The sequence below is a fragment of the Dermacentor albipictus genome, chromosome 1, assembly GCF_038994185.2.
Source record: "Dermacentor albipictus isolate Rhodes 1998 colony chromosome 1, USDA_Dalb.pri_finalv2, whole genome shotgun sequence".
Classification (NCBI taxonomy): domain Eukaryota; kingdom Metazoa; phylum Arthropoda; class Arachnida; order Ixodida; family Ixodidae; genus Dermacentor; species Dermacentor albipictus.
The window spans coordinates 158401442-158425951 of record NC_091821.1 but is presented as its reverse complement, the minus strand read 5'-3'; the positions used below and the strand labels follow the sequence as shown (position 1 = coordinate 158425951).

Genomic DNA, 24510 nt, shown 5'->3' with positions numbered 1-24510 from the left:
GAACGATGCCACACACACACCCCTTCAACCCCCTGCAATGTCCTGTGTAAAGTGGTACAGCACTACTTAAAACACTTTGTCCTCCTCTGCAATAGTTATGAGAATTTGATTGAATCAAACCTGCCTGCCAGTGTCATTTTTGACGACAACAACCAGTCTACTTCCCCAAAACATAGTGCTTGCCTTTCCAAGTAAAGAGTCACTCCTTCATCTAGTGACCTCCTTGCTAACTTGGTGGTCAGCCACAGTCTGATTGCCAAAGGCCAAAGGACCTTACCAAGGTCCTCACACTTGGCATGGTACAGCAACACATATGCTGGTGGCGATCAGGATCCGAGGGCACTGACTGGTTGCTCACGTCAATTGACAAGTGGCTACTTCTTTCTTGGAGTTGAAAATAGTGTGCTTGCTGCATCTCACCTAATGTCTCCGCACAGCAACACACATATATACACAGAAACACATTTGCCTGTTCTTTCTCTGCCTTGTCAATTTCACACCGTTCAGCATGCTAGCAGACAGCAACAAGTTCTCTTGCTGCCTGCTGGCATTTTTGATAGTATATACATTAATTATCCAGTATGTAAGCTAGAGTACTCATGAACCTTGTGCTGGGCTGTTAGCTTGTGAAGTGTAGCAGCTTTGACATGCATGTGCTTTTTTTGTTCTTCATTGCTACAGCTCGCAGATACAAATATTTTCATTACTGTAAATGGGTCATCACTTCAGCTCTCATGGGAAGCTCCATGCCAATCACTTTGCTCGTCGCTTTGGGTAAGCATTAACATTCATGCTTCATAGGTTCAAAACTATGTTAAAGGGCCCCTCACTAGGCCGCATAGCAAATTTTGGTTATATGCTGGAAGTTGTTATGTGCCCTCCAAGGAGTGTTCTACTGCAAGAATTTTTCAAATTAGTTCATTACTAGCAGAGATAGAAATATTTGAACTGCCGTGAACCCATGATTTCAGAAGGCGAGCGTCACACTCCAACCAACATACACTCTCCACTCTCTCATACCCTCTCATACGCCAACATACACACTCCAGTCTAGCCTCTGCAAGTGGAATTCCTTCCCTGTATTCTCCCATACCAGAGCCAGAAGATCACGTCACAAATAAGTGACGAGCCCTGCCACCTTTCTTTAATCCTCTCTCTCTCTCTTTTTTTTCCTTGCACATTTTTGTTGATTGCTGAGTGGCGCACTTGTGGTGACGGTCTTGTGTGCGAGCTGTTGTGTTTGTCTCGTTTCGCGTAGCAGACAATTTTGCGTGCTCTGCATGAGAACACCTGATTAGCGCTTTAAGTCAGTGCCACAATCACGAACACTGAGGCAGACGTGAGAGGATGAAAGAGCATGATCGCAGCGCTGGAGCACAGTAGAAAAATGACATGGTTTGGTCCTCTGCACACGTGACTGGATGACATGGGAACAAGCAGACGAAAAGGAAGTAGTACATATCTCTTGCAGCGGTACGGAGAAAAATAAAAAAAACACAGACATTTGGTTTGTATGTTTTATTATTTCTCTAAACTTTAATTCATCTATTGAAGCAAAAGATTAAACAAATAACTAATGTTGCCTTGAATAATTCTTGGAGTCGCATGTAACTGTGAGTGACGTCACAGCACCGCTGTGTACTTAGGTGCACTTATGCGATTGACGTCGATGTACCTGCTGGGAGCGCGGCACCTTTGAGGAGAAGGGCATGGTTTGAAATTTAAGTTCTTTCCGCAGCACATGGGTGTGTAATAATTAGCAGTCACGATCATTAGCATGCATTGTATACACTGCGCTTGTCAGCTAAAAATGGCCAGACCTGGTGAGGGGCCCTTTAAAGAACAAAAAACATACTGCTTTTCTTTTACACTTCAAAACTCATAAAATTTTGATATTGACAGAACTGGCCTAAGTAGGTGCAATTATAGAGGGACACTAGATAGAAATGCTAAAGCATTTTAATCTGATAGATCATTGTTTTATGTGTGTTTGCATTTCCTTAGTGCAAAACAATTGATTGTGGCCCAAGAAAGTAAATGTCAAACCTGCCTTTTATAATTTCAAGCCCAAGCCATGACAGCAGCAATGTCATTGGGATGTCATGAGTTTGGCTGTGTTTTTACATGTTTGGGTCTTATGCATGAAAGGTCCATAGAAGCTCCTAGGCCTAGCAATGTAATGGATTTTTATCAATAGGCAACTAGCCTTAAGCAAACACTGCCAAAGTCATGGGCAGCTGTTGTAGGAATTCCAGGGTAGCATCGCCACCCACTTTTCATTTCTTCCATCCTTAGTATATCAAGCCTCTGCTTGTGGTTAAACTTTAAAGTTCCTACAAAAACTGTAATAGAAGGAACTCTGGCACCGCAATTATTCAGCTATCTAGGGAATGGGGGTTTTTGTCTACTTTTTGTACTTGTGGCTTCAGACGTTCTTGTGGCATTATTTTATTGTTTTATCTTGATAGTTTTCTAAACACAGCAAGGCAATAGAAGTCTTTGAGCACATGCATGGTCATTACAAATTGTTGCACTTATAACACAATATATTGTCAAAATGATCATTTGCTGAGTCACAAAGTCATGTGAAGCCAGAAGGGTGAAGTTTAGGCAAATCCATATACTGCCCCATGATTGCAATACTGGCTGAACTGCATACTTGAGCTCCTATAGACGTTAGTGCCAGAATTCTCTCAAGAAATGTCTAAAGAAACTCTACGGTTAAACTGACCCCTTTGTTCTTCTGTGACTGTAATCTACCAATCTAGCTTTACTTGAGGGGAGACTAAAGAAAAACACTTGGACTGATAAATTATTTGTCTAAAACCCTATTTTCAACAAGCTTGTGGTAAGATGTTGATTAATGCTAGAGAAAATGAAGGCCAAACTTCCATATTAATTTCGGGCCATAACCTCTGCGCCAGCGCATCAGTAAGACGTCATGGACTTCGAAGTATTTTCTCGTATTTGGGCTGTTGTGACACAGTATATGTTCTCAAAATTTGCTAAGTTCAGTCTTTCGGTTTTTAGAATGCAGTGTAGCTCAACTTTCCCAATAAAAAATTTATTAAGCCCGAGCAGACGCCGTCAAATTCTGTGACATCACAGCAAGCTGGTGTGGCTATTTCACTTTGGCATTGCCACTCGTTTTTTTATGTTTCAATCCTTGCTGGCTTATCAAGCCTCCTTTCATGGTAAAAGTGGGTTTTTTGGTATTGTCAATGTGTAATTTACTACTTATACTACATCTCAAATTATTTTTCTCTTTAGCCTGTCCCTTTAAAATGTTTCTTTAGCGTCCTTTTGAGGCTCTTAAGTACGTAGCACAATGTTACTGCTTCCTTTGTGTCCACAATAATACAGAAAATTGTCAGTGGCTTTTGAACAGCTACACTTGGTCAGTTAAAAAAAAAAAAAAACTCATTGGTTTATTTAATTGTATCTGCCTCTAAATATGGTGATTCATTACATATCCTGGAGATGCACTTGTAGTGTGGTCTTGCTCCTGATACTTTGTGCGTTTGTGGTTCGATCTGTTCTTACGATACCACATGGCCAATTTGACTGATGGTTTAGTGGCATTCTGCCAGATATTAATTTAGTACTTGTAATTGAGTAACATCACACACTTTTTAGCTTGGATATCGCTCTCTCAGGTTTGGCTATGTTTGTAATTTTCCAGCACTTTGAAAGTTATGAAAAAAATTAAAATTAGACAGGTTCTGTCAAACATGGCCTCCAGCAAGTGTCCCACCTCTGAGATTTAATTGTACAAATGCTGCCTTTCAGCCATATTGGCATTAGTAACATATGGAAATGTGTACCTTCCATAATGCTGTATCTTGAAATAACAATAAATGTTATATTATAATTGCAAATCTACTGTTGCTTTCAGTGGTGCCATCTGCATGAAGGATCACTACCTGGTGATTGCACAGTGAAGGCTGTAGTGCAAGCAAAAGATGAATTTGCAATTGCTAGTCTTTTCATATCATCAATGCAAAAGGAATCAAAGGCCACTGGAAGCATTCCACGCAATCATCTGTTCAGGTACAGCTTGTTTTGATTACCTCAAAGCTGAAGAATGCTTCAGGCATTAATGAGGTCACATTTTAATGCTACATTTCTTTCATTTACTATGCTGCTGTTCAGAGAGAACTGATGTGCTATGTCATTGTACTCGTAAAACGTGCTAGCATATAATACAGAGTTTCAGAAAATATTTTACTTGTTTTCATTTCTTGCCTCAGAAAGTAGACATACCAAGCCACATTCTGCTTGGTGCTTGTTCTAAATTAGTCACATAAAGTATATTATTCAAGATTTTTTGCATGTTCAAGGGATTGAGGCCTCATTCCAATATCACGGAGTCTGCAGCTCTTGAATAAAGCAAAAAAAAAAGACAAATTTTTTGTCAGTACTCCTTTTGGGGCATGAAACCACATAAGTTGTTTTTTTCCCTTACGTTTTCTTTTCCTTACACTTTGAAAATGATTGGTGTTCAGCTTTGATATGAAGACTTCTTTTTAGTAGGTCGTAGAAACATTATCTTTTAGTCGTGCAGTACTCATCATAAGAATCATGTTGAAAAGGAAAGTAGTTTTCATCATGCCAGGATTATTGTGCATCATGGCCATAAGAAGTTTTTTTTTCTAAACTCTTGAAACTTACTTATTTGGTAGTAGGAAAATGCGTGTGTATTCCTTTTTTCACTTTGTGCCTTCAGTTGTGAACTGAGTGCAGCCCGCACTTCTGTGTTGGAGAATGAGCTGAAGACATGTAAGCAGCTGCATGACCTCGAGCCTCTCAACAAGTGTAAGTGCTCGACAAATTGTCTCAGAGTAGTAATGCACACTGTCCTGTTTGTCTTGAGAAATAATCTTGTTTGGTTTCTGGAATTTTAAAAATAAACCTACCATCTTTATTTATCTTATCTGCCTTTTATTAACTGAACCATAGAGTTTGTTCGTTTATTCTTTATTTGCTTTTGTGTGTGTGATTCGTTTTCTACATTTTGCATAGAGGAGTATCATAGAGGCTATACTGCAAGCAGTGTTCAATGTAAGAACTGAAACCACAAGTGATAGTCCAACTGATAATAGTGAAACCCAGGTAACTTGGTCATTTGTTACGTACTCACAACTGCTTCAAATTTCTTCTCTGGCTCACTTTTGGGTCATCTAGGATTTGCACCACAGGTGCGCCAGCCCATCTTCATGTACCTTGCCAGGAATGTTTGATGCAAAGGCCACAGGCGTGAAGAAACCATCACTCTTTTTCTTTTTCAGCCAAGCTTTTCACATTATTTTACATTTTAGGGAATGTGTGACATATTCGTAATGATAGAGTGGTGCCAACACTGCATACCTTCCTCAGACTCAACAAAAGCCTAGTGACACCGTAATACTTAAGATCAGTCCTTATCGACAACTGGTCTCTTAAAACCAAGAAAAACCACTTTCTTGATCAGGTAGCATGCCCAGGTACGTGCTTGCATCAGCGCCCTCGTGTATGTAGACAAAGGGTCAATTCCTCCAGTTTGTTCAGATAAAAGCATTTTTTCTTTGCCTATGCACATAGATACTGGCTTAACGTTACATGACAGTTCATTGCCTTCACTTTTCGTTCTGTACGGCTGCATCATCTGGTGGCATTTGAAATGTACTACACATTCATTTAGTGTCCGTGACGATGCAGCAATGTCTTGCACAAAGTATCCATTTTCTCAAAAACCGGTAACAACAAAGTTATTAAACACTTGCCATATAGTGTATTGCATCTAGCTTTGTGTTATACCAGAATATTTGGTTTATCTTTTCTGGCCTAATTTTGAAAAGAATGAAAGCCAATGTCCATGAGGGGGAACACTTGAGTATGGGAAGGATACAGTAGAACCTCGTTCATACGTTATGAAAAAAAAAATGCGAGAAAATAAACCTAATAACCCGGCAAACGTACGATCCGAAGTAACTAAAAAAGTTTGACCAATTTATATATGGTTGACATCTATGTAATGTGAAGCGTCGCACAGATCGTTGTGGCACAATACGCCAATGCACATCGAGCTGGTGGTGCTCCGGTGGCCCAAGACGCATTTTGTTGTTTTTCTATTGCGTGGAGTTTTAAGAGGGCGACAGGAAACCGAAACAAACTTGAGCTGGTGGGCGACGCCGGATGCCACCAAAGTGAAACGTGATGTCCACATTGCGCCACCTGCAGCAGGGAATGGCGGTGCCTTTGGATTATCGCCTACTGGAAGCATGTAGTACGCTACCAATGGCACTACGCACCACATACTGTAAATACAGCAGATAGGTGAAGGTGCTTATTGCAATAGGCATAGATGGAAAGCTTTCATTTTTCGGGGGGCGGCTATTCCTTTTCTTATTTCTACTTCACACTTATCCATCTCAAAGCAGACTGATCACATTGATAACAAAAGTCCCTTGATAACATGGCTGAAGTGCCGCTCCTACCACGCACGAAGCGCGAAAAGCAATGCGATAGGCATATAGAATTTTTCAAAATCCTGCCTCTGCTCTCACCGAATCGCAAGAGTGTGCGCAGCTATATTTTGCATCAGAAACTTGCTCCGGACAAAGCCACATTAAAGTGACAGTTTTATTTTTCGTGAGAGTGTATACGTGCTGCAAAAACAGCTTCATGGCAAAAGAATAAAAGCGGAATAAACAGACCGGGAAACGACCCACGTATAGAGAAAAGGCAAAATCGATGCGTTCAAGAAAGTAAATGGACCAATTCTAAATGTGCCAAATTGGCAACTGAAACGTCTCAAAAAGAAATCCGCGCAGAATCTTTTCTGGGATTTGTCTGAATGATGCGCAAGCATTTCGTAGTACTGACGTGATATTTCTTGGTAGTATGCTGCTGTGTTTAGTATAATTGCAAGAACGACCGTGCTAGAACCGTGAAACAAAGAAGCGTGGTTGCAACACCAAACTTTTGAGACCTGCACCAGACAACGTAGAAGAGGCGAGCAGAAGCAATGTTCACTAGTGTTGTAGACAGCCTGTATTGGATGTAGACTTGAGATGGAATGACCAGGGAGATGTAGCCAATGAAGAAAATATATGCAACATTTATTAGGTACGCTGAACCATTACGAACCGTGATCAACTGTGCTCTGGCAGCTACGTCTGGCACAACCCGTATCTTGAAAGCAATCTGTGAAAGCGACAGTGTGTGGCATGTGCTGAGAGCTCTGTGAGCGCTGTGTGCTTGCCACTTCGTTGGCATTGAATAAGAGGCAGCACGCAGGTGAATTCACTTGCTGCTGTGGGCGCTGTGCTGAAGGCTATCGCCTTACGGGATGGATGGAGGGACAGTTTTTCCGTTGCGTAAGGATAGAAATGCTTACGCATTTAAAACCATCAGATTTCAGTGTGCCCTTATTATCCATGAATTCGTAAGCGCCATTGAATACCAGCTGGTGCCTAGAGGACATGTTTGAATAGGTCTCCTTCTGCAACTCACATCGTCTGCAATTCTACGGCAGACATCCATTATCCTTGCCCTGAGCTCATCTGACGTCCATCTTGATCATATAAACACAATCTTTCAGATAACCCCTAAGAAACAAGTCGAGTGGAGAGAGGTCAGGTGACCTAGTTGGCCAATTTACAAGCCCGTGCCTTCCAATCTGATGTGCCTTCCATGACGTTGCTCAAAAAGTTCAGTGACTCATTGGCTTTTGTGAGGACCCAATTCGAGAAATCTAGACAATTTCGCCGCTCCCTATCTTTCAACTATCGGTGCAGGTTAAGGTCGTATGGGTGAAAGGCTGAGTCCTTTAGAATCCTCCAAACTGATGACTTGGAAATTGGTACCTGGGCGGCCACGTCCCACATGCTAGCATGCTCTGCCCCCTCCGGAGTTTACTGGAGGGGGATCGAGCCACAGAGGCCCTCCTTAGTTGGCTTCTGTGGCAATAGGTTCGGCGGTGATAGCTGTGAAGCAGCGTCTTTAGACCTGGACGGAGACTTGCTGGTACCGGAATAAGAAACTGCGCGCCGTCGTTTTCATGCGAGATGAGCTACTGTTCTTGAACGTGTGCACCTTGCGTCATTTCTCGTTCACATGGGATCTAGTGGCCGGAAAACATATACAATCGCAATCTGCGGCAAGGAATGGCGGCGCATTTCAGTTATCGCCTGTTGAAAACGTGTGCTAAGCTTCTGACAGCACCACGCGCTGGTGAAACAGATAGGTGAGGATGCTTATCACAATAGGAATCGCGGTGATAGCTGTGAATACGGCGTGCAACGACCCTGGAGAAGCTTTGCTGGTACCGAAATGACAAACTGAGTGCGCGCTGGCATTTTCATGTGAGACAGGCGGGCGAGTATTGCGGTGAAGCTGCCACGACATGCAGCTATATACTGTTCTCGATCGTGTGCGCCTAGATTTTCTTGTTTACATGGGATCTAGCGGCCAGAATCATACGATCGCAGTTTGCCAACGTACTGAATGCTGGTGCCTAATAATCTTGTTTTCCGGGAACGTATGAATCAATAAAAAATGTGCGTAACTATATTGGGTCATTTTTTGTGTTCTCAATTGCAAACATTGGCACCGGGAAAACAGGACGTAATGGGAATGTATCAACGAGGTTCTGCTGTACAGCGTCTGTAATGCAGCCACTCGCACTGCACTGGTCCTAGCAGTTTGTGTGCAGGGAATCTTAAACATGATGATTATAAATTGAAGAACTACCTTTCTTGTGTTTATGCTAGCAGTTTTGAAGTGCTTTAAATAAGCTTGGCCAATTTCCAGAAAATTTTTGCATTTAATTGTCGTGGCAGCAACTAGGCATAATATTGTAGCACTCTTCAATGAAGCACACAAAACAAACTGGTTTATTGTGGGCGAACTTGTGCCCAGAAACTCAATACTAAGCATTCACACAATTTAGCAGGAGAGTTAACAGGAGCCTATTCAACAGTCAACCACGTCTCCACACCGAACACACATTTCACGCTCCCCGAAGGCCAGGAGGAACGCCCTGACTTATCATTAGACGGGAGACTCGGGCGCTGCCGTGTGCGCGTGCACGGGAGACACGTGCTGTATCGCCATGCACGAGGCGTTACTGTCGCTCTTCTAATGGCGATGCTATGAGTAATGCCTAGGGGCTTTAGCGATGAGGCGCTTGGAATGGTACTTCACAAAAGTGCTTGTAACTGGCATGTGCAGAGCTCTCTGTGGTAATACTATAAAGAAAGTTTGTTACCTTGTAACTTGGTAGGTACACAAATATAGCAGCATGTTTTTGTATAGTGTGATAGAGCACATAATTAGTTCTTACTTCTGCAATTTATAAAAAGAAAAGTTGGGCATTTGAAAAATCTTTGTGGTAATACTTACTGACCAGCTTACATTTGAAATAAACTTTAAAAATGTTCGGCACTGGTATGAAAGTAGGCATAGAACCTTATAAGAGCGTCACCAGAGTTGTCTCATTTAGGTGTTTGTGTATGCACCCCTTGCTGTGACAGAGTAAAGCCATGCAATAAATTTTCCTCACTCCTTGCCTTTCTCAAGATAATTCACAATTGCGAGACCCCCATGTACTGATCACAATATCTTACATGAGTTGAATAAAGTAAAATTTCATGGCAGCTTTTATTTGTGTGCGACAGGTGTCGTGGAAAGCTTATCAGTTGGTGTTGCTCAAATAGCACGCATCTAGATTCCAATGATGCACAAGAAATCCGTGCAGTTTTTAAGTGATGACAAAATTCATGAACATATCATACTCTAATTAAAGTATTAATTAAAGTAATAAATTCCAGTGACGCACAAGACATTCATGCAGTTTTTAAGTGATGACAAAAGTCATGAACCATACTCTTCTAATTAAGGTATTTTATTAGTATTGTCACTATTTTTATTTATATATTAGAGTCAATAAAATTGGCGAAGTGTTCAGTGATGTATTGCCAATAAATACTACTTGAATTTAAATTCTGCTAGCTCGTTACTTCGACAGAAATTGAATTTGATTCACCTAAGCAAAAACTCTTAGGATGCTTAAGCTTAGCCTTTAATAGTGGTACGCGATATCATTCAAAGATTCCTGAATGCTTCTCATGCTTCCCTGCAACTGCAGCTTATGTAACCATAATGTTTACCAGGAGACACTGGTGGCGAACGCTATGCATGAAGGCGAGCTTTCTGGTAGAAACGCGGGCTCTTGCTTGGGCCGACCCCAGAGGTAATGAACAGCCATGCCAAAAACATTACATCATTTTCAGGTTTATTCTTTCACACTTTTAATATTTCAGTCATAGATTTAACTTAAAAGGCGTGTGCTGTTGATATTTTGTTTCATAACATTTGTGGGCTGTCATTCTCAAAATTTCTAGGAATAACTTTGTCAAGAATATATGACAAGGTGTGAGCAACTTTAGTGATAAAAAAGGTGTGGCTATATAACCCATATATACTGCATGTCATAGCAAGGCATGGCATATACATACACCTAGAAGCGTATGGGAATTTTCGTTCATGGGGACGCCGGCACTAGACGCCGACACCAACACCGGGTTTTCTGCAACACGCGGCCCTTGATGCTATCACTTTAAAACCTCTGGTATGCAGTGGGCAGGAACACCTTACACAAAAAGGTTAAGGATCTGTAGCTAACTTGTCTTAAGTTTCAGCATTGATGTCTTCAAAAATTGAAATGTAAATTAATGACGAGATCAGCATTGTTCTAAGTTCGCAAATTTTTTTTGTTAGAGATATTTTTGTTGTAAGATGAGAAATTGAAGTGATCATTGATATTTCACCTCTGGTTCGGTTGGCTAAGACATCAATCAGCCTTTATTAACAAACATTGAAATTTCAGAAATTAATGCAATTTACGTAATATCGCTGTTGGTGGCTTTTGCACCTTAATTTTTTGGTAGGTAGGTAGCACTTTTTATAAAAGTTGTGTACTCCCAGGTTTAATATTTGGACCATAATTTTTTTTAGATGAATTAAACATTTCAACTGGCCTGCATGTTGCGTTTATCTGAGCACAACTAACAGTATTTAAGTGTCATCATAAATTTAATTAGCAAACTGCAATGTGATTTTTAGCCAGGCAGTAACTGTTTTACCTGAACCATGAATGCACATATTTACAACTTAATTTTAACAGTGGATATAAACAGACAAATTTGTTTTTTGAAGTAAATGGGCATCATCGTGAAAATCTTTCTTGAGAATGTTCTTTTGTACTGTCACACTGCCACCCTCCACTGTGGCTCTGACTTTCTGCTGCTGAGCATAAAGCTGCGACTTCGGTTCCTGGTTGCAATGGCTGCTTTTCAATGGAGGCATCATGCAAAAAATCCTCGTATAGTTAGATTTTATTTCTTGTTAAGAAACTCCAGTTGCCTAAAATTAATCCTAAGTACTTTAAAGTTTTGGGCTGTCAAACCCAGCAATTTATTTTATTTTGCCACATTTCCTTCACTATGTCTGAGTGTACATATGTTTAAAAGTTCGCATAAGTGGTGTAGGCAGTACAACACTTAATGTGTCATAGATAGCATTTTAGTGGACTGGTACTTGTAGACTGTTTTTTTTTTTATAATTGCTAATTTTGTTTCTTTTCAGGGCCTATCCTTACTTGCGTGCTGCTTATGAGGGCGCTGGATGGATGCAAGTTTAGAATGGATATTAAAAATTTCCTTGTTAAGTTGACTGCTGTTGATCCTATGAGGCGAAATTATTACAATGACCTAAGTAAGTTTCTTGAATAAGTGAACAGTGTGGCAGGCATTTTCTTTATGTATATGACAGTCATGTTGAATGCACACCTTAAGTAATGCTGGGACTGCATCTTTCAAAGCATAGCACTTATGTTGTTGATCCTTCACTTTTGTGTAAAGGTCTTGTGGCATGCATATCTTTTTATAGCAGCCTGTTCACCTTCCAATATTGCTAAATTTCTTCGACAGTCAACATCTTTCCTCTAAAGCTGCCTTTTAATAGCAGCATGCTTGTAGCTTTGCTTTGTGAAAATCTGTTGTCTCTGTGCTCAGCTTTAGAGATCAGGTAGCTGGAGGCTTCAAGCCATACTGGCATAAACTTCTATTGAACTTTTTAAATCTGGGCACATACTCCAAGGCAGAGAGAAATTCCAAGACAGTCTGTATTCCACAAATTATACAGACGCATTTTACACCTTCAGTTACAGCCATCTGTTGCCCTCATTTTAACTGCTCTGAGTACCTTGGAAAATGGTTGCTAGAGAATTGGCTTGCCACAGTGGCTCTGTGGCTATGGCATTCTGCTTCTGAGCATCAAGTTATGTGTTTGAATCCCAGCTGTGGCAGCCATATTTTGCTGGGGTGATGGAATGCAAAAATACTAATGAACCAAGTTTTGTTTGGGTACACATTAAAAACCCATGTTGTAAAAATGAATTTGGAGCATCTCTCATAGTGTCTCATAACCACCTTGTGGCTTTGGTTCTAAAACCTCGGTTCTTCTTCTCTTTTTCTTTTCCTAGAGAATCTGATTGTGAAGAGTTTATGAAAAATGTCTAAGCCTCCTAGGAATAGGGTTGTCACATGGTGCACATTCGATTATGATTGAGCCCGATCAGGATCAAGTTTTTCAGTTGCCATTGGCTCTTTAGTGCAAGCTGCAGAAAGGAGTCAATCTCGGTGGAGAAATTCGATCTGGATCGGGCTCAATCGCAATCAAAAGCTCACCATGGGACACCTGTATAAGAAGTTACAGAAAGTGCACTTTAATGTACTCATGATTATTGCTTTTTGACTATGCCTGTCAGTAATAATGTGAAATGGTATTGCCATTGGCACCTACTTTTTCAGACTCAAAGTTTGCTGCTGAGAGTGTCATTGAACAGTTGGACGAAAATGACTTGACTGCAGACTTTTCTGGCCAGTGCCTGACTAGCATACGCCACACTAATCACCTGGCCCTTTTGCGTGAAGTAGACTTCAGCAGAAACCAGATCAAGTCAATACTGCCACTTGGATGCCTTTTGAGCATTCGCAACCTTATACTAGATGATAACTGCATAGAGACATGTGAGGGCCTTGGTTCCCTACACACGCTGACCCTCCTCTCGCTTCGAAACAACAGTATCCTTTTTCGAGGTTGTTTGAATGGGCATGCCGTGATATGTTTAGCCGTACCTTTATTAGTCATCTTATTCGGCATATCACAACACGTCTGATCAAAGTTTTCTTGTGAAAAGTTGCTTGCTACTGTTGATCAGCTTACTTTTGAACGTAATTTGTATGATTTGCTTTATGATTGCTGATGTTTTTGTTGCATTGAGTGACACACTTCAACTTGATAAACTTAATAGCACATTTTCACTCACTCATACTCTTAGTATACCTTGTGGATGGTGACTTCCTGCTTCTTGTCCATAGTGCAGAGCAAAAGAAGCATAAGTAATTAATGCAATAAACTATTCCAGTTCGTTATTACTACCGAGCAACTTGCTACCATATGGCGAGGGTCCATGACAATAACAGACTATAACAATGTTCCATGGAAAGCAAACTTTTCTGGTCTAGGGGTGTGTGCTTTGTAAGCATTTGCAAAAGGCACTCATGCCTAAAAGTAGGAATGTCCGCATGATGGCAAGTGCCATCTGCACACAATGTGCTTTATTACAGTGTGTGCCATCCTTGCTTCGAGTGAGTGAGCATAGCATTGCAGAGAAAATAAACCAAAATACAGCAGCATCTGCTGAGTACTAGGGGCTACACTCATTCTCGGGCATTTTCTCTTGTGAGACTCCTCTGCCAGAACAGTCAGACAGCTGTGTTTAGCCTGCTGTGACTAAGTAGCCTGGCAACTGTGTGATTCGCGGGAGCCGAGCGGCGACGGCCGGTTCCGCTGTTGTGATGCCGTGAATGTAATCGTCTTAATCCTTCCTGTTGATAAAGGCTACTCTCTCACACTCTAAAATGATACAGCTTCATTCATTCATTCTGAAGCACAGTGCTGGTGGAAAACTCTAGGTGAGTGTGATGTCCACTGCGCAATTTGGCATATCAGCATTACACATCTTTATTGCCCCTGTTGCATTTGCTCAGTGCAGGACAAGTGGCATGAAAGTGTACATAGTGAACTGGCTTTACTTAAATATCTCACTGCTGCCTTACCTTTAAAAAAAAAATGGTTGTATGTATATGTAACTGTATGGCACACATGATGGTAGACAAACTTTTCATTGTTAAATGTAATGATAAACTAAGGTATTGGTATTGGGGCATGAACTGTGCTACGAGGTTTATTGACGGTTAGCGAGTCCAGCGCAGAGAGCTGCCGAGCAGTCCCGGCCAAACGACAGCGTGAGCCAAAGCAGCGACACCGACCCTTTGGTCTTTATCTTCCTCACTTCAGGAGCCATGCGGCCGCAGTAACGTTTGGGCGATCTTCGTCATTACAGCTGGAATTAACTGCTGCTTCCGATATCTTGACCAGGATATAATTGCTAATTAGCCAGAATGCATAGTGGTAGTGGGCATGTGACATGCAAGGGAATGTTCCAAAAGCTGGTTTAAGTGGCACTGTCGTAGTGTCATCAGACATAGGAGACACAGCATGTGCGAACAGTGAAAGAGCTTTCATGTATTTAGATATGTGGTAACTACAGGTTTTCCCGCTCAAATTAATCCAAGCGCCAGCTATTTTAGTCCCAAGAACCAGTCAAGTTAATCCAGGTGCCACTCATTTAATCCCAGTGGCAAATAATTTAATCTCCGTGCCAAATATTCTAATCCTAACGTCAGTGAATTTAATCTAAAGATGCATTTGCTGAGGTGTTCTAGGAAGTTCGAAATAACGACGAAAGATTATAATTTTGTGCCAACCAAACATAACTGAAGAGTCTTCTTGAAGAGCTTTGTCATGTGACAACAAAAATGCCTTTCCCGCGTCATACACCATTGAAATAACGCACTGTTATGGACATTATATTATTGCCATGAACAGGTCTTGCAAAATTCAGCTATTTGATGGCTTTGCTTATGTGCGTTGAAATAAAGAGGCATCCAGCAACAAACCGTTGATTTCTAAAGCTGGTAAAAACAGGCTGCAGAGAGTGTCACGTGACATCTCATCATTTCTGTTCCACAAGTCATGTTGACATGCATACCAAATGAACGAGCTTCGAACAATCTCTGCTATTATAACCACGTGGCCCATCCCGGGTCATGTGGAAGAGGGTGTCACAGCATCTCGCGTAACATTTGTCAGCCTATTGCTGATCTACAATCATATTGACAAGGATATCAAAAGATCGGGCTTCAATCAAGCTCTGCAATGGTACTCACGTCGTGTACTTAAGACCACGTGAAAGGGTCATGTGAAATCACATAACTTTAGCCAGCCCATTGGTAATGCTCAACCATGCAGACATGGATCTCAAATGAACAGGAAGCTCAAAAGCTATGCGATCGTACCCAGGTAGCAAACATCAAATGACGTGGGAAAGGGTGTCACGTGACCTCACATATCTTTCACTAGCCCATGTGTTATTCCCAACAATCCTTACGGGGATATCAAACCAATGGGCTTACAAGAAGTTTTGCATTGGTACGCACGTAGGGCCCACCAGACCACGTGGTAAAGGGTGTCACGTGACATTGCGTAACTTTCGCCAGGCTCATGAGCCATTCCCAACCATACAGACATGGATATGAAACGAATGGTCTTCGAAAAAGCTCTGTGATGGCAACCACACACGAGTTGTCAGACCAGGTGGTAAAGGGTGTCATGTGACCAAGAGTAACTTTTGAAATCCCACACATGATTCACAAACACACTGACATGGGTATCAAACAAATGAGAATTGCAAAAGCTATGTGACAGTATGCACATAGCGAACATCAAATCAGATAGAAAAGGGTGTCACGTGACCTTACATGTCTTTCACTAGGCTTATGGGTCATTCCCAACCATACTGACATGGATATCGAACTGTAGCGGTGCGACTATTGCCTCCAGAGCAGACGAAGAAGTTGGGCTCACGTGCAGATAGCGCGAGAATAGAACACGCATTCTCAACCTGGGCGGCCATAGTGTCGACCGCTTCCGAGATCCCACTGCACCATGGCTGGCCGGCCTAAATAAATTGTGCCTACAGCGGCTACCTCTTCGCGCTGCCTCCCATAAATTGGTGACCTAGATGACCGAACCCAGCCTTCCCACAAATTGCTGACCTGGACGACCAAGCCCAGCCATGCCAGCGTCAACCCACAAATTGGTGTCTCAGACGACTGAGCCCAGCCATGCCAGCGTCGACCCACAAATTGGTGACCCGGGTGCCCAAGCCCACCCAGCCTTCCCACAAATTGGTGACACTAGACAACGAGCCCAGCCATGCCAGCATCAACCCACAAATTGGTGACACCGAACGACTGAGCCCAGCCATGCCAGCATCTACGCACCGACTCTACCAAGGCGAGTGACGTAGCCTCATGCAGTCTGGCAGACGTCTCATGGTGGTAGGGTGTCCGGGAATTCTACATCGACATGCATCAAAGCCAGCTGCACAACGACTCTTTTGAAATTCACTGGGCCAATCATAAGCCCTTTCAGCTATTCTACGGCCTACTGCTCTCCTTTCTTGGACATTCCCATAAGCTGTCCGCTTTCCGTTTGGGGGCACCTCACTCATTACCGATACAGAGGCTCTCCCACCAGCTCTACTTGGCACAAATTTCACTGTCGTAGGCATGGCAACGTCACAAGCACAACCTTCGCGATGCATTCAGCGACCACCACAACCCTGATGCTATCGGCATTCGAGATTTCACCGCAAGCAGCAGCCAGCGAGCCTTCCGATGTTCTGTACTCACACCTTCCATGGATGCATGGCCTATTGAAGATAGAAGCAGCTCTGCCATCTGGTTTCTTCAGCTCAAGGACCACTGCTGCGTCAACAACATGAGTGACCAAGGCTTGTGCTATCTTCGTGCAAGTGGTGAGCTGCCAGACGGTCTTCTTTTGAAGCTCCGACTTCTACCAGGCCCGCGCATCTATGAGAACCCTGCAAAATGTCCCGATTTCACACTACAGCCTCACTGTGGCTGTGCCTCACTCATAACTTATGCTTCTGGTGCTGCCTGGTACATCTCCTGGATTGCGGGAACCCGATGCTACCAATGACAACACCATCTGCACAGTTTACCTGGAATTTACCATTGGGCTTTATTTCAGTTGTGCTTCGCACTAGGAGGGGGGCCCTGTAGGGGTGTAACTATTGCCTCCGAAGCAGGCGGAGAAGATGGGCCCACGTGCAGGTAGTGCGAGAATAGAACACGCTAGTGTGCTCAACCTAGGGGGCAGCAGTATCAGCCGCTCCCGAGATCCCGCTGTAGCATGGCTGGCCAGCCTAAATAAACCGTGGCTACAGCGGCTACCTCTTTCAACGGCACCTGTTCATATGATATCCACGTCAATATGGTTGGGAAGCAGCCATGGGCCTGCAAAAGTTATGTGAAGTCACGTGATACCCTTCGCCATGCAGTCTGACGTTCGCTATGTGGGCAACACCACATGGCTTCCTTAATTGCCGTTCGTTTGATATTCATGTCGGCACGGTTGGGTTTCTTGATATTGTGGAAAGCCTTGACCATCAAGTTCAGAGGCTAACTGCAGCAGGGTTTCCTGCGCAAGTACTTAAGGCGGTAGCTGAGAGCCTATGTGTAAAGCTTAAGAGACAAAACAAGGGTGACCAAAAATCCATCAAAAACAGAGAAAAAATAAAAGTTCATGTGATGCCTTTGTTTTTGAAAGTGTTTTTGAAAATGTGACGATTCTTGACAGAGGTAGGACGAAAACCAAAAGAGAAATACTTGAGGCGTTTTATATCAGTGTACATCTCTCTGAGTGATAAAGAGAGAGCTTTTCTAAAAGGTTGAGCTCTAAGGACAAGGAAGTAGAAATAGAAATAAATAGGGCACAATGGTGTGTTCGTCAGTTTAAAGAATTTTGTACCTTGCTAAGAACATTGCGCATGCATTGGCGGTTGATGTTCGAGAGTTGATTCATTTCTTCAAATATATGCGAGTTGCTAATCCAGCGTTCTGGTGTCTCTTCTTTCCGTCGTGCTTGTGTCTCAATTTTTTCGCTCGTTTTCTCAAGTTTCTTATCTGGTTTGATGTTCGCTATGTGTGTACCATCGCATAGCTTTTGCGATTTCCGTTCGTTTGACATGTCACTGTGTTGTGAATCACATGTGGGCTTCCGAAAGTTATGCAACAAGGTCATGTGACATTCTTTACCACGTGGTCTGATGTGCCGTGCTTGGGTACTATCACAGAGCTCCCTCAAAGCCCAATCGTTTGATATCCATGTCAATATGGTTGGGAATCTGGAATAGGCTGGTGAATGTAACGTCTGAGATGGGATATGGCTATAATCGCGGAGATTGTTGAAAGCTTGTTAATTCGATATTCATGTCAACGGGGCTTGTAGAAAACAAAATGATCAGATGTCACATGATATCTTTTCAGCCTGTTTTTATCAGCTTTAGAAATCAACGGTTTATTGCTGGATGCCCCTTTGTTTCAATGCATGTCAGCAAAGTCATCAAATAGCTGCATTTTGCATGACCTGTTCATGGCAATAATATAATATCCATAACAGCGCATTATTTCATTGTTGTATTGCACGAAAAAGGCATTTTTGTTGTCACATGACAACGCTCTTCAAGAAGTCTCTACAGTTATCTTTGGTCAGCACAAAATTATAACATATTGTTATTTTAAACTTTCTAGAACACTTCCACAATTGCATCTTTACTTTGGATTAAATTCACTGATGTTGCGATTAAATTATGTGGCCCGTATAATAAATTATTTGGCACTGGGATTAAATGTGCAGCACCTGAATTAAATTGACCGGCGCTTGGACTAAACTAACTGGCGCTTGGATTAATTTGAGCAGGAAAACATGTAGCATTGGCAAGTAATGATTATTTAACTACAGTAAGGAGTGCATGTCCCTATAATTATGTTAGATGCATAAAATCGTTAGATGCATATGTATCAAGCAAAAGCTAGATGCATATATATCATAATACTATATCGCGAGATGAAAACATGTATAGAGCTGCACTCAGATTTCACATTAGGGAGTATCGTAATCATGGTGATTTTTTTCTCCCAATCACAACCACTTTATAAAGTAGCTGTTGCAAGTGCACTATTTATGATTTAGCCTGAAGGCCAACCACATAGAAATATTGTGCTGCATAAAAAATTATTCTTCCTAATTATTTAGATATACAGAGAAAGCTCAGTGCACTTGAAGTGCAGATAGATACTTCACTGAAAGCTTGCAGTGATTAATGTTTGTGATACCGAAACTGAGACTTTGATCCATGGCACATCAACTTGTAGCTTTCAATGTAATGTGTGAGATGGTGCACATTTGCTCAAGGGAGGCTTTGTAAAAATATGCTATTTGAATATGGACCACAAAGGGCAGGGTCAATGCTTTTCATTCATATTTAAGCTCTATGATACCTGTAAAGTTTTTCCTGGTGACACCAGCACCACTTGCTCCCATATAGCGCAAATGTAAAGTTTGCAGCAGTGCAGTACTCACTGTCACAAACTGCTTTTCTTGTCATGCCTGGGAAGCCGTGCATTCTGGGATTTTTCATGCAGTTGAACCTCGTTACAGCGAAGTTGCATTGGACATGAAAGTACCATTATTATATCTGATATTCATTATAAGCATACTAGCAGATATTGACAAAAAAAAAGATAGGGATCAGGTCTATGCGAAAGAAACGTAAGTAGGGTGCCTCCGATGCAAAGGGTCTACTGCAGATTTTGAGGACCTGTCGCCATCTTGCTATGCCAATGCGAGCCATGGGAACAACAGTGAATTACCTACACGCACTCTGCACCACCACGAATATGCAACCATGCATTGGTGTTATCACACGATATCAGCGCATTGGCTCGCTGAGAGCAGTCTAACCACGCCAAGCCACTGGCCAAAACGTGTACATTGCCAACGGACTAGCCCATGAAGCCAGTGCATCTTATCTCATGCTCGATCTCTAATAAAGTCTACGAGTGCAAAAGTAAAAATGTGCGTACTGGTGACAGACTTTAGAACACGAAACGGATCATACGTGGATCTGTACTCTGCTACTATGGCTGTCATTCTAGCCCGTGCATCTTATCTCACGCTTGATCACCGATAGGTCTACAAGGGTGAACACGATGACAGTCTCCTGTGACGACTTGTCACTAGCCGCACCTCTTAGGCCACTAGGCCTAACCAGTAACACTTCGTCAGGAGTTGGCAACCAAAGTTGCAGTTCCATACCAGTTGACATGGCAATAACTTTGTTTATTGCTGCCTTGTTTGCGGCATTGCTCGCTTAGTTCAAGTCCGAAACACCATGCCGCGTTAAAATTTTCAGTTATTGCTGTTTACATTCGTGCTAGGTGTAGGGGGTGGTTCTGCAAAAATCATTTAGGCAAAAAAAAAAAATCGGACTTCTGAAAAATTTGTCGGTAGCTGTATTTGACATTTTCGCTACGAAAATATACATTTTGAGGCATGTACAAGTGAAAATGTGCTTTGCTATGACCGATGTCATGTCGGATCTTGCGTTTTGGATTTCGTTATAGCAGCAAAATTCTCCATTAATACTGGTGTCACACGTACACTTCTGATCTCAATCGGCACCGGTCCTGATCGAAATTCTCGACTGCGATTGGCTCTCTCATGCACTTCGTGCAAAGAAGCCAATCACGACCGAGAAATTCGATCCGGATAGGGCTTGATCGCGATCAAAAGTGCACCGTGTGACACCCGTATAAAATAAAGCATGACCAACTAAATGTTACATTTACTTCGTTATATCCGATAATTGGTTATGTCTCTGTTAGTTATAATAAAGTTTGACTGTATTAAGCTTACATCACGTTCAGCCAGGGTGTTTGCGTCACTTGTAGAATGCTATTTAGTCATTGCTAATTAAAAAATCATGCATCTGCCACCTTTACAGCTTTGCCGTGATTGCTTTTGTGATGCATATTATGCACTTTTAAAAGTTAAGCACAAGTAAAATTTCGTTGCTGTTGGCCTTTTAGTGCTTCCCACTCCCAAGCTAAATCTGTGTTGTTTCCAATGATGAAACTTGAAATTTATGTAATTGCTTAACATACTAAGTGTTTTTTTTTTGCAAGAATTGAATGTCATCAAATAAGTTCAGCATAACTTTTTCTGTATTTTTGGGGTTTAGCCAAATATACTGAACCGAAGTTAGGAGTTCTAGGGAATGCACAAAACATTGTTTATGCCACTGGAACAACATTTTTGTTTGTGACTTAGAAGCCTTAACAACTTCCCCAGAAATTTGCAACAAGGACTGCCTAATTGTTCTGGAGACCTGCCTATTGCTGACTGAGCTGAACCTGGAGGGAAACCCCATCTTCAAGTGCAAGGATTATGTTCAGAGTTTGCTTCCTCAGGTTAAACTTCTGGATGGACTTTCTATGTCAGGCCGAGACTAGTTCCACAGTGTTTAAATGGTTGTGAAGCCTGACTACCTACGGTGCAACTTTTGTATTCTATGGTATATCTCATTGTATTTTGTGCTCTCATTTTCTATTATCCTGACAAGATATCTTGAGGGTGGCTCACTTAATAACCTTAAAAGAGGTGCTATTGTTGTATGGACAGAATCTAAACATACTTTTTCAATTTTTTTCTGAAGTCTTTGTAAATGGTGGCACTTATGCAATGTAAGCTATATACAAACAACTTATGCCGAGTTTTTTATTATTTTAGTTTGTTAGGTATAGTCCAAAGCAAAACAATACAATTAGAATTTTTTGACAGAAAATTTTGCATTCAGGTGATGCATGGCACCTGTTATTTAATGGCATCACAATTTTTCCAATTGTATGTGTGTGATGGCCTCACGGGTTGGCACAGTAATGTGTGGAGAATGGTGAAGTTGCATTTGTGAGATATACCGTATTTACTCGCATAATGATCGCACTGTAGTGTAAAAAAGATTCACGCAAATTCAGGGGTATGATCATTATGCGAGTTAAATTTTCCGTGAAAAAAAAATTTTTTTGATCTCGTGTTTGCTGCGGGCTGACAACAGGTCAACAAGCAGGCGGCTGCTGCTGTAGCAGTGTGGTGTACTGGAATAGGGTAGTGTGTCGTCCGGCGGCAAAAACGAGCTTCTTTTTGCGATGACGGTCGGGAGTGCTGGAGCACGGATGGATGGATGGATGGATGTTATGAGCGTCCCCTTTGGAACAGGGCGGTGGGTTGCGCCACCAAGCTCTTGCTATTATACTGCCTAATGTCCTACCTAAGTTAAACAATAAAAATTTAAAAAATAAACACTATGAAATCCCACACCCTAATTTTCTGATCCCCCATTGCTAACTGTGCTTTTGTACGTTTCCGTTTTTTGTCGTTTCCCTACTTTTCGTTCACCAGTCCTCCGATCACCTCTTACTAAAGTTTACTTTTCCACTGCTTCCGCTGAACCCAGGGGCTTCAAGGAGGCCAGTGGTGCCTAAATCGACCGCTGGGTAGACGTCTTCACATTCTAATAAAAGATGCTCCATAGTTTCCCTAGCTTTACTGCAGCAAACACATGCTTGTTCCTTATTATATCTCGCTTTATAGGCGCGTGTTCTAAGGCATCCCGATCTCGCTTCGAAAAGTAATGAGCTCCCCTTTAAGTTATCATAAATTGTTTCTTTCCTGATTTCGTTTTTTCCTCTGAAGTAGTTACTCATGGCAAGTTTCCTTTCCATTGCCGCCACCCATGAGATTATTTCAGCCTCTCTGACTTTCCGCTTGACCGTCTTTGTTGCTGTGTTGCCCACCCTACAGGCCACATACTTGCTGGTAAGCTTCCTAGTTCTTTTCCTCCACTGCGAATCAATGTTTTTCCTGTACAGATACCTGAACACTCCCAGCCCATTTTTCTTCCATATTCCTCTGGCGTTCTTCATGCTCAATTTTACTGCGAGCATCCCTCATTTCAAAACTAGTCCAGCCCATATCACCCTGCACAGCTTCATTCGTAGTCTTTCCGAGAGCGCCTAATGCGAGGCGACCCACTGACCTTTGGTTCCCATCGAGTCCTGATTGTACCCCTGATTTAAAGCAAACAACCGCATTTCCAAAAGTAAGTCCTGGAACCATTAGACCCTTCAACATACCTCGGAGGACCTCGTACCTATTGTATCCCCATAGCGCTCTATGCTTCATTATGGCTGCATTTGTCTTCCCCTTCACTGTTATTGTTTTTTCCTGTGTTTCCATATATCTATTGCCCTCATTTATCTATATACCAAGTTATTTATATTCTGTTACTCGAGGTATTTCCTGGCCCTGTATCTCCACTGCCTGTTCACTGTTTTCATTGAATACCATAACACCTGATTTTGTAACACTAAATTTCAATCCTGAATTGTTGCCTTCCTGTCCACAGATACTAGCCAGACGTTGCAAATCACTTTGCTTGTTAGCTAGCAGCACAATGTCATTCGCATAAAATAAACCTGGAAGCTGCTGTACTACCGTACCCGCCTGTTTGTATGAGAGATTAAACCCGATATTACTTCCTTCTAGCGCCCTCTTCATCCTCACCATGTACATCATAAACAGCAGCGGGGATAAAAGGCCCCCCTGCCTCAGTCCCTTGTTGATATGAACTTTCTCCTCGCTTCTCATCCCTTCACATGCAACGCAAATGGTATTTTCTAGGTAAATCTCTCTCAAAAGCTGTAGACAATCGTTACCTAAGCCTTTCTCTTCCAGAATATCTTACAAAATGTTGCGGTCTACGTTGTCGTAGGCTCCTGTAATGTCTAAAAAGGCCACATACAACGATCTGCTTTCTGCTTTTGATATTTCAATACACCGAGTAAGAACAAACAAGTTATCATCCAAACGCCTACCTATTCTGAAGCCATTCTAAAGCTCTCCCAAGATGCCATTATTCTCTGCCCATGCTTGAAGCTTTAATTTGATTGCCTGCATTGCTAGCCTGTATATTACCGATGTAATGGTCAACGGTCTATACGAGTGAATTCTTTCTTTCTCCCCATTACCTTTATAAATTAAATTAATTCTACTTTGTCGCCAACTGTCTGGTATTCGTCTATCTTTTAAAGTTTTTTCCACTGTTTTCACCAGAGCTTCCTTACTTTTTGGTCCCAGTTCATTTATCAGCCTAACGGGTACGTCGTCTAGCCCTGTGGCTGTGCGCTTAGGAATTTTCTCTTCCGCTTTCTTCCTGTCTAAATTTGTCAGCACCAGCTCCTTTTCCACTTGGGTCTCTTTCATGCTCTTTTTTTCTTCAAATACAACCTCGTCCTTGCCTTGGAAAGATTCGGCTGTTACTTTTTGGGTGTAATTTATTGCCGCTTCCCCTTCCAGTCTGTTTTCATCTTCGTCTAGGATATGTTGTTGTATAGTTGTTGACTTCCTGCCTAA

The 24510-nt window shown here is 42.0% G+C and overlaps 1 protein-coding gene across 4 annotated transcripts in view; it reads left to right on the top strand.

Annotated features, from left to right (window-relative positions):
- The window catches only part of RabGGTa (Rab geranylgeranyltransferase subunit alpha), a 60220-nt gene extending 37752 nt beyond the window's left edge, over positions 1 to 22468 (top strand). For all 4 annotated transcript variants that reach the window (XM_065442617.1, XM_065442615.2, XM_065442616.2 and 1 more), the window contains 6 exons: positions 682 to 774; positions 3896 to 4050; positions 4727 to 4815; positions 11629 to 11757; positions 12855 to 13127; positions 21391 to 22468. In XM_065442617.1, coding sequence (XP_065298689.1) covers positions 682 to 774; positions 3896 to 4050; positions 4727 to 4815; positions 11629 to 11757; positions 12855 to 13127; positions 21391 to 21551 — 900 coding nt within the window. In that variant the 3' untranslated portion in view covers positions 21552 to 22468. The remainder of the gene's footprint in view (positions 1 to 681; positions 775 to 3895; positions 4051 to 4726; positions 4816 to 11628; positions 11758 to 12854; positions 13128 to 21390) is intronic.
- Positions 22469 to 24510: the final 2042 nt, after the last annotated feature.